The 15,527-nt window shown below is 34.3% G+C and overlaps 1 protein-coding gene across 2 annotated transcripts in view; it reads right to left on the bottom strand.

Moving 5' to 3' along the window:
- The window catches only part of Sppl3 (signal peptide peptidase like 3), a 109,156-nt gene that overhangs the window by 26,010 nt on the left and 67,619 nt on the right, over positions 1-15,527 (bottom strand). Inside the window, exon 2 of one of the 2 annotated variants that reach the window (XM_077108903.1) lies at positions 7,677-7,754. The exons of the other annotated variant lie outside the window; for it this stretch is intronic. Coding sequence (XP_076965018.1) covers positions 7,677-7,754 — 78 coding nt within the window. The remainder of the gene's footprint in view (positions 1-7,676; positions 7,755-15,527) is intronic. 2 annotated transcript variants of the gene reach the window in all.

Raw genomic sequence — 15,527 nt, 5'->3', positions numbered from 1 at the left:
TAGAAGATGCTTTCCTTAAAAAAAAAAAAAGGTATTTACACTGAAGTTATAAAAGTCTTATCATTCTGTAACACAGCAGCTTAAAAATAAATACACAGAGGGTGTTAAGTGAGACAAGGTATAAGAGAGAGGGAAAAGAAAGGGAGGAAGCATGAAGTACACCTTTCTTTTGGATTTATTTCAAACCTGTTATTTCTTGTCAGAGTCTCCTGCTGGGACAGAATATCAAGTCTTAAGTTAGTTACAAGCTAAGAAACACCAAACCACCTTCATATCTGCATGAAGTATATTTTTCTTTTAATTTTCTTTTGGATTTATTTCAAGCTTTGTCGTTTCTTTGTCTGAGACTCCAAATGGAACAGAACGTCAAGTGTCTTGGCAGTTACAAGGTAAGAAATTCCAAACCAGATTCACCTTGTAACTTTTTGGCCAACCTGATTGTAATAGTTCGTTCTATTCTATTACTTTTATTTTTCTGTTCGGTTAGTTTTTGTTTTTCTTTCTGTTAACAGTCTCCTGTAGATTTGTCACACTCTTCAAGAACATGCTGATTATGATAAATTATTCAACATAAATTATATCCACCCCATCAACTGGAAAGATTAAGAGGCAGAAGTGAGCTTCAAGTAATACAGGAAGCCTTGCAAAGCTCAGCCAAGGGATGGCAAATGTATCAAATCTGATACAGCTAAGTTAACAGAGGGAAATTTATACTAGTTTTAAATGCATACATAAAAAGGAAAAGGTTTCAAAATCAGTAACTTGAATTTCTACCTTAAGGAATTAGAAAAACAAGTAGAAATAAAATCCAAAACAAGCGGAAGGGAATAAAAAGATTAATCAATGAAAACAAAACAGAAAAAAAACAGTGAAAACAAAAGCTGCTTTTTTGAAGTGCTCAACAAAACTGATAAACCTTTTTACACCAAAGACATAAATGACTAAAATTAAAAAAAAAAAATGAAAGAAGAAACATCACTACCTACATTAGAAATTAAACGAATTATAGCTGGACATGATGGTGCACACCTATTGTACTAGCTGCTTGGGAAGCTGAAACAGTAGGATCACAAGTTTGATGACAACCTGGGCCACTTAGTGAAACCCTGTATCAAGTTTCAAAATAAGAAGGGCTGGGGATATAGCCCAGTGATAGTGCTTCTGGGTCCAAGACCCAGTATTCGAAGGGGAAATTATAAAGAACACACAAATGCTAACAATTTAAGACACTTCAGGGGAATTGAACAAATTTGATAAAGACACAAATTAGCAATATTGATCAAGGAAGAAATTGGAAATCTGGCCTTTCAAGAAGAAACAGAATTAGTAGTTAAAAATTTTCCCATATGCAACCATAAGAGACTTGGAATGGAGGCTGGGGATATGGCTCAAGCAGTAACGTGCTTGCTTGGCATGCGCGGGGCGCTGGGTTCGATCCTCAGCACCACATAAAATAAAATAAAGATGTTGTGTCCATGGAAAACTGAAAAATAAATATTAAAAAATTCTCTCTCTCTCTCTCTCTTAAAAAAAGAGACTTGGAATGATCATAGAAACATCAGATAGTAAGACAGATATTGTTACTAGAGGTAAATAGAAATATTTTTAAAGGCCAGTCCATCAGTAAATGTATAACAATTATAAATATAAAGAAAGTGAAAAACCAAACCTAAAGATTGAAAGAAATGTTTTGCAAGCATTTATCTGGTAAAGAACTTGTCTTCAAAGTATAAAGAACTCTTTAAAATGCAACAATAAAGAAGAGAACCAAATTTACAAATGGGCAAAATATCTGAATAGACACTTAACCAAACAAAGTACACAGATAGTAAATAAAAGACATAATATCAAGTGTTGGAGAAACTGGAATCTTCATACATCACTGCTGGGGATGTGACATGATGTAGCTACTTTGGCAAACAGTAGAACTTCTTAAAATGTTAAACATGGGAGTTACCATATGACCTAGCAATTTTCCAAAAAGAAATGAAAAACTGTATATAAACTCACAGAATTTATGTAGATAAATTACATATAATATATATTCATAAATTCACAGAATTATTAAAAATAGCCCCAAAGTAGAAATAACCCAAACAAAGAGCATATTACTCAGCAATAAAAAGAAATGAAATAACCATAAATGACATATTCTTGACATAATGTCAAGTAAGCATTATGTCAAGTGAAAACACCAGTCACAAAAAAGTTACAATATGTAATATTCCACTTATGAAATGTCCAAGATAGGCAAGTCTACAGAGACAAAGTAGACTAGTGCCTGCTGGGGTAAAAGGAATGAGGAATTGCGGCTAATGGGATGATGCTAATGTCTAAAATTAGATTATGCACTATGTCTGCACAACTTCGTAAATATACTAAAAACTGAACTGTATTAAACAGGTAAACTTTATGATATGTATTGCATATCTCAATAAAATAATTAAAAAAGGAACAAAACAGTAATTAAAAAAGGAACAAAACAGTGAGAAGGAAAATCAAGCCAAACCAAAAAATGTCCCACAAAGAAAAGGCTAGCATTACATAGTTTCACTAGTGAATTCTATCAATTAGTTAAAGAAACAAATAAGCAACAACAACAAAAAAAACAACAATGCAATTCTCTACAATATTTTCCAGAAAATAGATTTACTCTATTTCCTAACTTATTCCATGATACTAAAACTTTAAGACAGAACAATAAAGCTGTATATTAATATTCCTCATCACTACAGACACACAAAATCTTTAACAAAATGCCAGAAAACCAAATGCAGCACCATGTAAAAGTAAAGATTACTTACCTTGACCAAGTAGCATTTATTGCAGGAAGGCAAGGTGGACTTACCATCCAATAATCTGTTAATGTGCCATACTAATTGAGTAAGGACACAACCCATATGATCATCTCAATAGATGAACAAAAAACATGTAACAAAATCCAACACACATTTATGAAAACAATTCCCCAAAACCTAACGAGGAAACTTCCTCAACTTGGTAAAGAACATTTATGAAAAACAATCTGCTAACATCACACTTAATGATAAATGCTTTCCCCTAACATTACGAACAAGACAAGTGAAGATATGTGTCCTTGTCACTTCTAGTCAACACAACTGGAAAAGCTAGCCTGTACAATAAGGGTGTGGTGGGAGGACTTAAACGCTTTCAGATTGAAAGGAAAAAGTGGAGATGTCTTTATTTGCAGACCACATAATCCTGCATGTAAAAACTCCTAAGGAATCCAACATACTAACAAAAAACTTACCAGCACCAATAAGTTCTTCAAAGCAACAGTATACAACATTAATATACAATTGCATTTCTATATTCTCAGCAATAAACAACCCAAAAACTAAATCAAGGAAAAAATTCCATCAAAAATAAGATGGAGGGGCTAGGGATGTAGCTCAGTGGCAGGATGTAGCTTAGTGGTAGCCTAACATTCACAAGGCCCTGGTTCTATCACCAGTACCACATAAAAACCCAAACCAAAAAGAATAAAATACTTGGGAATAAATATAACAAAAGAGGTACAAGCCTTGTACAATGAACATTACAAAACTACAAAGAGAAATTAAAGATCTAAATAAATTCAAGCCTGTGGATTCTAAAGAGTATTATTAAGAAAACAATTTTGCCCTAATTACTGGTCTACAGACCCACTGCACCTAGCAAAATCCCAGCAGGGTTTGTTTGTTCTGGTAGAAACTGACCAGATAAACCTACAATTCGTGTTAAAAAAAAAAAAAAAAAAAAAAGATTCATAGTAGTCAGTCTTAAACTACTCAATTTCAACACTTACCATAAAAGCCATAGTAATCAAGACACTATGGTACTAGCATAAGAAGAGATATACAGACTAACAACAGGAATGGCAAGTCTGGTGACTAACCCTTACTTTTACAGTTAATGATTTTTGACAACTGTGGCAAATCAATTCAATGGGGGCAAAGGATAGTCATTTTTAACAAATGCAACAACTAGATAGCTATATTCATGAAACTGAATTTAGATTTGTAGGTAACAATATACACAAATATTAATTCAAAATGAATCATAGTCTTAAATATAATAATGAGCAAAATGAGAAAATTTCTTAGTAGAAAATCTTTGTGCCTGGAGTATAGGGTATTGATTTAACATTGGAGCAGCCATCTTAAATGTTAACCAACATCTTATGAGTTAAGTTTTGCTTTCCTATACTTCCTCTTACTGGAACTCCCCCACTCCCATTAGTGACCTACCCCATGGTGTCATCGGCCAAGCCAATCCCATGCTATTCCCATAAGCCTAGCTCTGATGCAAGCACCCTGAGCCTATCCCATAGCGCTACAAGTACAACTCCAAACCCCTACCCCACAAAAGCTGAACCCCGAAACATCTCAGGGCCCTCTCCTCTGTCTACAGAGGGATGGCCTTTATTTGTCAGCTCTCTTTTCATGGAGATTAGGCAAAGAGCTCTTTGGTACAATCAATACCAAAAGCATGATTCACAAAACAAGAAATTGGAAAAGTTGGACTTGACCAAAATTAAAAATGTTTGACCTTAAGAAACACCATTAAGAAAATGAAAAGGCAAGTCAGAGAACAGAAAAATATTTGCAAATCATAGGCCTGGGAGAGTTTTTGAATGAACATTTCGCCAAAGAAGAAAAGAAATGGTCAGTAAGGAAAAGATTTTCAAACTCTTTTTAACATCACTACTTCAGGAAAATGCAGTGAAAACATTATAAAAATACCACTTCACACCCTACTAGAATGGCTATAATGGCTATAATAAAAAGATGTTCAGCAGCAGGCACTAAAGAAAGTCCTCACCTGCCACTGAACTGTACGTTTAAAAAGCTTAAATGGTACATTTTATGCATCACATTTTGTTTACCACAATTATAAAAGCAAAAACAAAGCTAGGGACAGTGTTACATGCCTGTAATGACAGCAACCTGGAAGGCTTAAAAAGGAGAATCGAAAAGTTTGAGTCCAATCTCAGCAACTTAGCAGGACCTTCTCTCAAAAATAAACTAACAGGGCTAGGGTGGTGGTTCAGTGGTACAATGCTCGCCTAGCATGTGCGAGGCCCTGAGTTCAATCCTCAGCATCACATAAAAATAAATAAAGGTATTGTGTCCAATCACAACTAAAAAATAAATAAATAATAAATAAATAACAAATGGCTAGGGATGTAGCTCAGTGGTAGAACATACCTGGATTCAATTTCCAACACTGAAATTTTATATATATACACACACATACTATAGACATATATACATGTATATGAAAATAAAATTTCAGTGCGTATATACATATATGTCTATATCTCACATACATATGTCTCACAAAGAAAGCCTAGCTTTATATGGCTTTGCCAGTAGATTCTATCAAAACTTGAAAGAATAACAATTTCACACAATCTGTTCTGGAAAACAGAAGAGGAGAAAACACCAACTAGTTCTATGAGTTCAATTTACATGTGCACTTAAAGGCATCATTATTTTCAGAAAATGCATTATATTTAAGTATAGAAGACATAAGGTACTAGGACCTTGAGAACTGTTCCAATTCAGACTTTGTTACCAACTAGTTGTGTCATCTCTGTCAAGTTACATTATCTTCTTGGGCTTCAGTCTTCTCATTTGTAAACAGGGACGTACATCAAAGAAATCTTTTTTTTTTTAATCTATATGTTATATACTATTACACAAAATTTTATTTGACAAATCCTAAATTGGTATAATCATCTGGCAAACAATACAGCAATATATACTAAGAGTCCATCCATACGCTGGTGAATCATGTCCACTTTTGGATATTTATCTCAAGTATATCATCCAATCAAAATGAAAACAACACGTATGAAGATGGTCACTTTAACAACCCATATGTCCAGCAAGAATGAAATATCATACACATCTTTTCTATTTATAATTTCAAACTTTCATAAAGTATATCAGGAATTTCATAAAAAATTGTTTTCAGCGAATTATTAAGTCATTAAATATAGCATTTACTCTTACAAATGGAAATGTCTGAACAACTAGAATATTGACATATTTCAACTTGCAGTCCTCTTTATGTTTTTTTGGACTGGGTATGTCAACCAACATTATTCTGAATGGTATTAAGTAATGGCTCAGAAGAGAAATTCTTTGAAATTATAGGTAACATTTATTCATAATGATCAATTAAATTATTTGCTTAAGAAAACTGACTACTGTGCATAACTCTTTCTCAATTTGTATTGTGACTTTGAATTTGACATGAGTTGACAGAAGAGAGTCTGAGTCTACCTGTGGAATATGTTGGTTTATTTTCAGTACTTGAAAAATATGCAAAGATAACTGGCTTGGGAAGTTACCATAAAATTTTTAAGTAAACATGCATGCTGTAAATGTGTTTTTTATGTTTCAATAAAGAGGAAATTTTTTGGGGGGGGTGGGGAGGGGAGATACTAATACAAAGAAATGTCAAAATTAATAAAAGCTAGTATGAAAATAACTACAGAAAATATTATTAAGTCAAAGAACCAGAATATAATTAATTTGTATTCTGAAAATGTACACATTATATCAGTATATGTCAAACAGACAATTTGCGTGAATGAAAGTCCTATTAGGGTTGTGAATCTAAACTGTATTATTCTGAAATGTTGATACATATTATTATACATATGTAGTCCCCACCTACCCAGTGTGGAAAATAATATACAAAATATCAAGGGTAGATATTCCAGATATAATATTAGAGAGGTCAAAATCCGTAAGCCTATTTAATTGATCATCCTCATTCCCCTTGAGGTTCTCAATATTTCTCAACCTTCATTTTTAAGTGTGTCAATCACAAAACTACGATTTAAAATGTACAACCACTAAAGTTTCTCTCAATTAAGAATAGTGGTGCGAAGAGTGTGTCTAGTTTCTTGGTTTTTCTTCCTATTCCTATGGCCGCCTGATAAATGAGAATTTCACCAGGATCCAGTCTTAGTATTTATGAAGTGAGCACAACTCTAATAAAAGTAGGTTGGACCCTATGAAATTGTTTGCAGGTCAAAAAAGTTCATCAGCAATTTCATAGGGTTCAACCTATGTCAATATCTTCATATTAAAAAAAAAATAAGGAAAATTTCCTAAAGATATAATTTACTTGCTTAAAGGCATTTCATGGTGAAATAAAAAATTTCATGAGCTTCTTAGATACGGTTTTATTTTGGTTTCCCTGGCCCTTCTAAGTCTTCTTAAGCTTTGTGGCTATGCTTTTTAGGTTAGGGGGGAAAAACATGAAATTTTCTTTATCATATATTTTATTCCATGAATATCTAGTAATTTTTTTTTGTACGCTGGAGTGTCCTTCTATGTATTTTTTTCCCCTTTGAGACTCTAGAACTCAAGAACTCTTTTCATAACTTTCCCAACAGTGAGTACTCTTAAGTCAGTTGTTTTCATAATTTTAAGCAACTAGTTTTTGCCTGTTTGCATTAGTAGGCTAAAGTCATAAGCAAAACCAAGTGTTTAAAATCAGCCAAATAAAGAATATTAACATCACCCTGTTCTAACTCAAATTCTGCTGAAGTCTTGCTTCTCTTCATAAAACAATTAAGTTTTGGTGTCAACACTTCTAGAACAATGCTCCTTCCACATCCAATTGAAATCAGCCCCATTTTGAGAACATCTTACCTGAAACTACCATAGACTATAAGAAGAATGGATATCAGAAACGTAGACACTTGACTGGAATCCACCAGGGAATAGGCCCTAGAGAAATAAAGAGGGAAAAAAAATTAAGTTATATGCAGCAAATCCTCCAATCTGTGGTCTTTAAGATGACAAATATATGCAAATTAAAACTAGCAAAATGACATTAAAATTAAAGTGTGATTTGCTAGTTCCACATGAGGAATAAATAGTAAGTTCATAGCTATTATAGTTAATATTCACAGGATATTAAGTGATAGTAAGTAAAAATTCCACCTCTTTATGATATATAATGTATTTGTAACATCCATTCTCAATTTTAAAGGTATCCAAATATCTACCAAATATATGCCAACAGAAAACTCCATTTACACTGGAATCACTAGTAACTAAAACCATAGCCTTTTTTTCTTTCTTTCTTTCTTTTAAATTGCTGATAGACTTTTATTTATTTATATGAAGTGCTGAGAATCAGACCCAGTGCATCATGTGCCAGGCAAGAGTGCTCTGCCGAACCCTAGCCCTAGCCCCCTATGCCCACTTTTTAAATTTTGCGCCAGGGTCTCAGTAAGTTGGCCTCCTGAGTCACTTACAGGCGTGCATTTTTCCTGCTGCCTTGTGCTTTGCCTTACTGCCCCTTTGCTGCAAAATTCAGACCCAGAAAACTTCATGATACAGAAAGTACTCCTTTCTTTGTTTTAATTAAAACTTCCAGTTTTAATGAACAGAACTTTCAACCTCATTCTTGACATTCTCATTTTCTGAGTTACTAACTACAGCAGTATTTCCCAATGATTCATACTTGTTCATCTTATTTGACTTGAACTTTTTGAATTAGGAGTGAAATAGAAATAAATGGATGCCTTTACTCTTGCTTCTCTTTTTGGTTGATTAAAGATTTAATGAAAAAAGGAACATTTGAAACAATCTTTTATCACAGGTAAACCACGGGATCTCACAGGTAAATATCACACATGCCATGCCATTGAATGTTCAAGTCTTCTCTGAAAATAGCATTAGGAAGAAATGCATTTTGCAATTTTGGGAGATATACTTTAATAACTTCTATCTAGCCTAAAAGAATCATAAAAACATTGATATTTTACATTTTAAGTGTGCACAGAAATTATTCCTAGAAAATAACATCTGCTTGGCAAATGTGAATACGTTAGCACAAACATTCTGCTATCCTGCAACAACTTTATATGTTTCTTTCCCCCTGTTTACCAGGGAACTGTCAGACACTTAAATTCTCTAAGTTTAGGGGCTTCTTGGCATCAATGCATTACATTTTCTGAATCACCCAAGCTGATTTCTTTAGAGGTTGCTCATAAGTTCAAGTAGAAACATATACATTTTCCTATTGGGTCTTTTAAAAGTTCTGGAGACAAAGAAACTATTAGCTGATGCTAAGCTAGTAGTTAGCCTAGGAGGTACTCAGAAACACAAGTTGTTCCCTTCACATTAACTTTCTTAGTTAGTAGTAATTTTTTCATTCATTTTTATAGTAGGGGAGATAATTACAAAAACAGTAAAACTGGATTCTGAGTGGAATATGAACTCAAGTGAATTACACAGAGCTATGTTGTCCAACACTGTAGTCACCAGCCTCACATGGCTATTTAAATTAAATAAAATGAAAAATTCAGTCTGGCAGTTGCAATAGATAAATTTCAGCTGTTCAAAAGCTAGTGGCTATTATACTGGACAGCCAGGGAATGAACATTTCCATCACTGCAAAAATTTCTAGTGGACAGCACTGACATACACAGGAAGACAGACATGTTATATTTCAAAACTGAGGTTCTGGAGCTTTACTGGTGGTAACACCAAAAATACTTAACATTTTTTTAAAAATTATTTTTCTTTTAAGGAAATCTTTTTTTTTTAATTTTTAGTTTTAGGTGGACACAATATCTTTATTTTAATTTTTTATGGTGCTGAGAATCGAACCCAGTGCCTCATGCATGCTAGGCGTGCGCACTACCACTTGAGGCACATTCCCAGCCCCAATACTTAACATTTTACTGAGCATTTAATTCTTACACCATTCTACAAGGGAAGTACTACACTACTACAATCCCTTACCTAAACAAAAAACCTTGAGAACAGATGTGTGTAAGAACTAAAATAATAATAATAATATATATTTTTTATTTTATAAAGAAAACGGGCTGAGGTTGTGGCTGGAGCAGTAATCTGTAATAATCTTATTTAAAAAGATCATAAATAGCCTTATTAATTTAGGTCAGGTTTTGTTGAAAATGAATTACAAAAAAACCCTTTTGAGTTTTTATAGTTATAGGTTTAGAGAATTACCCTTCTGTTTTCTGAAGACCTAGAGCAGGATGCAGTTCTGAATGTAGGCAGCCTAACTCCAGAGTCTCCCAAACTGACTTCCATCAAATTTGGAGTCAGAAAATGTGTGAGTTTCTATCTTTAATTATACCATAACTCGTGGTCTAAATTATCTTCTGGCCCCAATGAAATGAAGGCCCAATTAATTTTTATTTTCAAAGGTCCAAGTTTTTACATTCTGATTTTCTTCCAAAAACCAAAAATGTTACCAGGTTTACCTTCTCTTTCATTTTTCCGGTCACTCATTAAATCAGCTCCAATAAAGATGACACTGTTTCCATGCTGTTAAAAACTGGCATTTTAAAAACCATCCAATATTTACAGATGTAAAACGGCTTATATAAATTCTACATTATACCAGCAGAGAGAGATGAATATAGGGGAAAAGTATGAAGTATTTGGTTGGTTTAGTCAACTCATGGGAAATTCTTCTCTTTGGTCACCTTTAAAAAGAGTTTTTTGCTTGTTTGCCAGCTATATAATCTAACCTACAAGCTTCTCACCCTGTACCAAATAGTTTGCTTTGATATTTGGATATAACCTTGGTCTCCTAGAGTAGGCTTTTTTTTTTTTTTTTAAACTCTATAGGCTCATAAAAAGAATAGCTGTTTCAAATGTCTAAGGGTTTTTCTTTTTAATTTTTTAGTCGTAGTTGGATACAATATTTTTATTTATTTATTTTTAAATGTGGTGTTGGGGATCGAACCCAGGGCCTCGCCTGTGCTAGGCAAGCGCTCTACTGTTGAGCCACAACCAGCCCCATAAGGGTTTTGTTTTTAATATTTATTTTTAGTTGTAGCTGGACACAATGCTTTATTTTATTTCTTTATTTTTACGTGTTGCTGAGGATTGAACCCAGGGCCTTGCACGTACTAGGTGTACACTCTACGGCTGAGTGCCCCAGCCCCAGGCCTTGTCTAAGGGTTTTCTTGCTGGTAAGAATGAGGAGTAAAAGGGCCCCTTCTGTTACCTGTCTCTATTCTTTTCATCCATACAAATAACTGAAGTAAGGGTCATCAGCACTTTAGAAGTACTCACAAGTTTTAGGAATTTTAATGCAGGAATCAAAATCTGGGATCTGGAGTCTGAGCTCTGGGGTTAGACTAAGATAGATGGGGTAGGTGGGGAGGAAAAGGAAGGTAGTCTAAGGAAAAGGATGAGCAATTTGTCCAAGTCTAGGATTCAAGAAAAGCCTAATAATTGTATTTCATACCTTTATTCTACACTTTAGACTCTACCAAAGCAACAACAGAAATGTGCTATTCTTCAGATGCTCTTACTGAGGTTGTCTATTCTCAGAAACTCTGAATGCACATTAAAAACAGGAACAAATGCTATTTTCTGAAATAAAAAAAAAAATCCTTACTGAAACATAAAAAGAAACTAAATACATGCATTACAGACATACCAAAACCAGTTAGCCAAATGTACTTTAAAGCGACTTGAAGACTTTGTCAAATGATGTATCGGTATAGGTTGAATGTTGAAGTGTTTTATGTGGTCATTATGAAAACCATCAATTTTTTTTACTATATTCCCCCAAGCTTTACCTTAATAGACAAATTCAAAAAGCTACCAGAAAGTCCTCTCATATCCAAAACTATACTATACACCCTATGATTTTTAGAACCAGGCTGGATTTTAGTAATTCTACAGTCAAACATCTATTTCTAGCTGTTTTACCAGCAAGTACTTATAAAACATATCCTGCTAAAAATCATGCCAAACTGAGACAAACAAAGTACTGTTTTAGAACATGTTCTATGTGTCAGTCTTCCAGCTATACAATGAAGGCATTATTGTCCACTCAACAAACCAAGCTACTACTATTCCAACCCTGCACAGATATTGCCCTGGACCAGCACTCCTCAAACTTTTTGGCTGTGGAAAAACTGAGACCCCCTAAGGGCTTTTGTTCATATGAGTTATAGTCAGTGATATTTACCATTTAAAAAATTCAAACTAAAAAAATTTAAAGATATTTGTTAACTTATTTATTTACAATAAAACTACTGTTAACATAATACTTCTAAGGGAAAAATAATCACACTTAAAAAATTAGATAAGCATAGAATTCTTTTATAATAAAGTTCTGCAAACTTTTTAAAATTTTTAGTTGTATAGACACAATACTTTTATTATTTAAAAAAAAATTTTTTGTCATCCATGGACATTCATTCATTCATTCATTTATGGTGCTGAGAATCAAACCTAGTGCCTCATACATGCTACACAAGTGTTCTACCACTGAGCTACACCCCCAGGTCTGCAAACTTCTTTAATGTCTGATTCTATATTCAACCTGTTGTCATATGTTGCTCAGGTGGAACTTTATGAGGTAAAATATGGCCTTACACATACAGACAGTGGAAAACAGAGTATTTTAATAACCCTTTCAACTAACTAAGGATATTCTTTGATATTACACTAAAATCCAAAAAGGGATAATTTCTTAAAGGTAGAATCTGTGGAATCTGAAACTATATCATTGGATTTGTAAAAATCATATTACATTAAAATCCACTGGACTATTCTGTACTTTAGATGATACTTTCACCCAGGAATGATTCCATAACATTGTACATAGATAATCTGGAAGCAAATGGTTCACTGAATCATTCAGCTCTTCTAGGTATTATCACTTTTCACTATACAATATCTGGAAAATCATATTTGTTAATCTCATTCCATTGGTTCATGGGAGCAGATTTAAATTTTCCAAAATTTTAATTTTCATTTAAGCTCAAATTTTTTACCACTGGCAAAAAAAATAATTTTTCCCCCTTGAAGTGATAGTTTCACTGCTAAATACCCCAGTCTAACTCTAGCTTGTCCCCCATCATTTCAGAGAAAATGGTGTTCAACCCCTGCCTCCTATATATATATAGATGCAGCTGTTTCAAGCTCAGTATTGAGTGACTACACAAGTATTTTTCTCAAGGTTCTCAAGGTAACCCGAAGGTACTTTGGCATACACAGAAATCTTTGTGGAAACTTTTCACTTTATCATAAAAATGTGTGCTTTAGAGTTGAGAATTTTAATAAAACAAACTTACTGCTTCATCAAGAACATTCTCAGTGAAACTGGACGGCCTATTTATTTATTTGTACTGGGGACTGAAACAGAGGAGCTTTACCACTAAGCCACATCCAGACCTTTTTTGTTTTTTTGAGACAAGGTTTCACAAAGTTGCTTAGGGCCTTCCTAAGTTGCTAAGGCTGGCCTCCTGCCTCAGCCTCCCAGGTTGCTAGAATTACACGTGTCATTATACCTGGCTTGAAACTGGCCTTAAAACAAAACAACAACAACAAAAAAAAAAACCCAAACCTGTACTTGGTGATAAATACCATGATCACTAGTACAGAGTGATACACTGCCATGACTCACTGATAACACATCAGTGTTTATACAACCAATGCCTTTTTACCATGAGCAAAAAAATGCCAAGATGAGGTGTTTGGGGATGTGGGTCAGTGACAGGGTGCTTGTTTAGCATTCACAAGGCCCAGGGTTTGGTCCCTAGCACCAAAATGGAAGTCAACATGAGAAAGACAAATAACTTTATTAATATTATGAAAATAGTTTGATCCCATGTACCCACTAAAAGGATCCCAGGAATACCCAGGGTTCTACAGGCAACACTTTGAGAATTGCTGCCTTACACCTTTACCTATAAACCCTGGAAAACTTCTAGCATGTTCTCCAATGTAATCTTTACACAAACACATCACAAAATACCAAAAAGTAGTTGTAATTATTCTGCTACCCAAGATTTTTGGATTCAAATGTTAAGTGCAGAAAATAATTTGTATTTCAGGCCTAAAGAAATGCTAGTTTTCCCACTATGGGAATATGCTGAAATAGGATTCAATTTGTATTTTTAACTAAAAAAGTTTGTATAACATAATGTGCACAATAATTCTCTTCCACATCTTTCCATATTTTAAGGAGAAAAATAAAATATGACTCATGATGTGTCACATAAAGATATTTTGGTCAACAATGATGGCCTAAATATGGGTGGTCCCATAAGATTATATAGTCTAGTGATACTGTAGTCAGTTTATGTAAGTATCTATAATGTTCACACAATACCAAAATTACCTAACAACATATTTCTTGGAACACATCTCTTATTGTTAAGCAACCATGACTATATTCTAATCTTAATACAATAGGTACCTTATCAAATGAAAATTTAAGAAATTAAATTCAATTGTTTATGTGCAAGATACCAAAAAAAGTCACAATTCTATAAGAAGGACACAACATATAAGGTGGCAGAATAAAGTTTTTACCAGGGAAATAACGTGCTCTGGGAAATACCATGAACTGCTACAAACCAGGAACCAGCAAACAATGGCCTACTGCTATTCCAATAAACACAGCCAAACTCAGTTCTTTAGGTATTATCTATGGCTGCTCTAGAACATTAACATTTAAGTATTTGTGACAGAAAACTATGGCTCTCAAAGGCCAAAATATCTACTATCTGAACCTCTACAGGAAAAGTTTGCCAACCCTGTTATATACTATTGTTTTGGTGGTTTTTTTTTTGGTACTGGGGATTGAACATGGGGCATTCAACCACTGAGCCACATCCCCAGCCCTAGTTTGTATTTTATTTAGAGATGGTCTCATTGAATTGCTTAGCTCCTCGCTTTTGCTGAGGTTGGCACTGAACCCACAATCCTCCTACCTCAGCCTCCTGAGCTGCTGGGATTATAGATATGCACAACTGTGCCCAGCCTAAAAACTGTTTTATTAGTACATTATAGTTATACATGATAGTGGGGTTCACTTTGACATAATCATTCATGCATGGAATATAATTTGCTCCATTTCAATCTCCCAGTACTTCCTCTTTCCTTCCTCCATCCACTATTACCCCGCTTCCTGTATTCTAACTGGTCTTTTTTCTATTTACTTATTTTTAATTGGTACTTTATAGATATAAAGGTGAAATTCACTGTGGTATATTCATATGCGTAGGTAGAACATTTTTGTCTACTTCATTCCACAATCACTCCCTTTTCCAGTCCTTCCTCCTTCCACTCCATTGATCTCCCTTCTCTTTTCATGGGATTCTCCCATCTCTCCCCTCTATTTTGCTCTAGCTTTTGCATATGAGAGAAAACATTTAATCTTTGACTTTCTGGTTCTGGCTTATTTCACTTAGCACGATGGTCTCCATTTCCATACGTACTATTGCTTACTGCACAACGGTACCTGGCTAAGAGGGCCAGTGAGTGTTAAAGTACAGTCCACCTCCTTCCTCCCAGAGGATGCATATTTATCAGTGTGCCCATGTTTGGTGATCAGAGTCATGTCTTAGAAGATAGGTATAGTCAACTGAAGGGAGGAGTAACTTTCCATTCATAAAGATGGCATTTATGAATTGTGAGTCCACCTGGCCAGAGGACCCCCATTTCCTACTGTGCACAAAGGTGTGTGTGTGTGGGGGGGGGATGCGT

Source organism: Callospermophilus lateralis, chromosome 1 (genome assembly GCF_048772815.1).
Source record: "Callospermophilus lateralis isolate mCalLat2 chromosome 1, mCalLat2.hap1, whole genome shotgun sequence".
In the NCBI taxonomy this organism is placed as follows: Eukaryota; Metazoa; Chordata; class Mammalia; order Rodentia; family Sciuridae; genus Callospermophilus; species Callospermophilus lateralis.
Note: the sequence above shows the minus strand (reverse complement) of the source record. Positions and strands in the feature narration are given on the sequence as shown.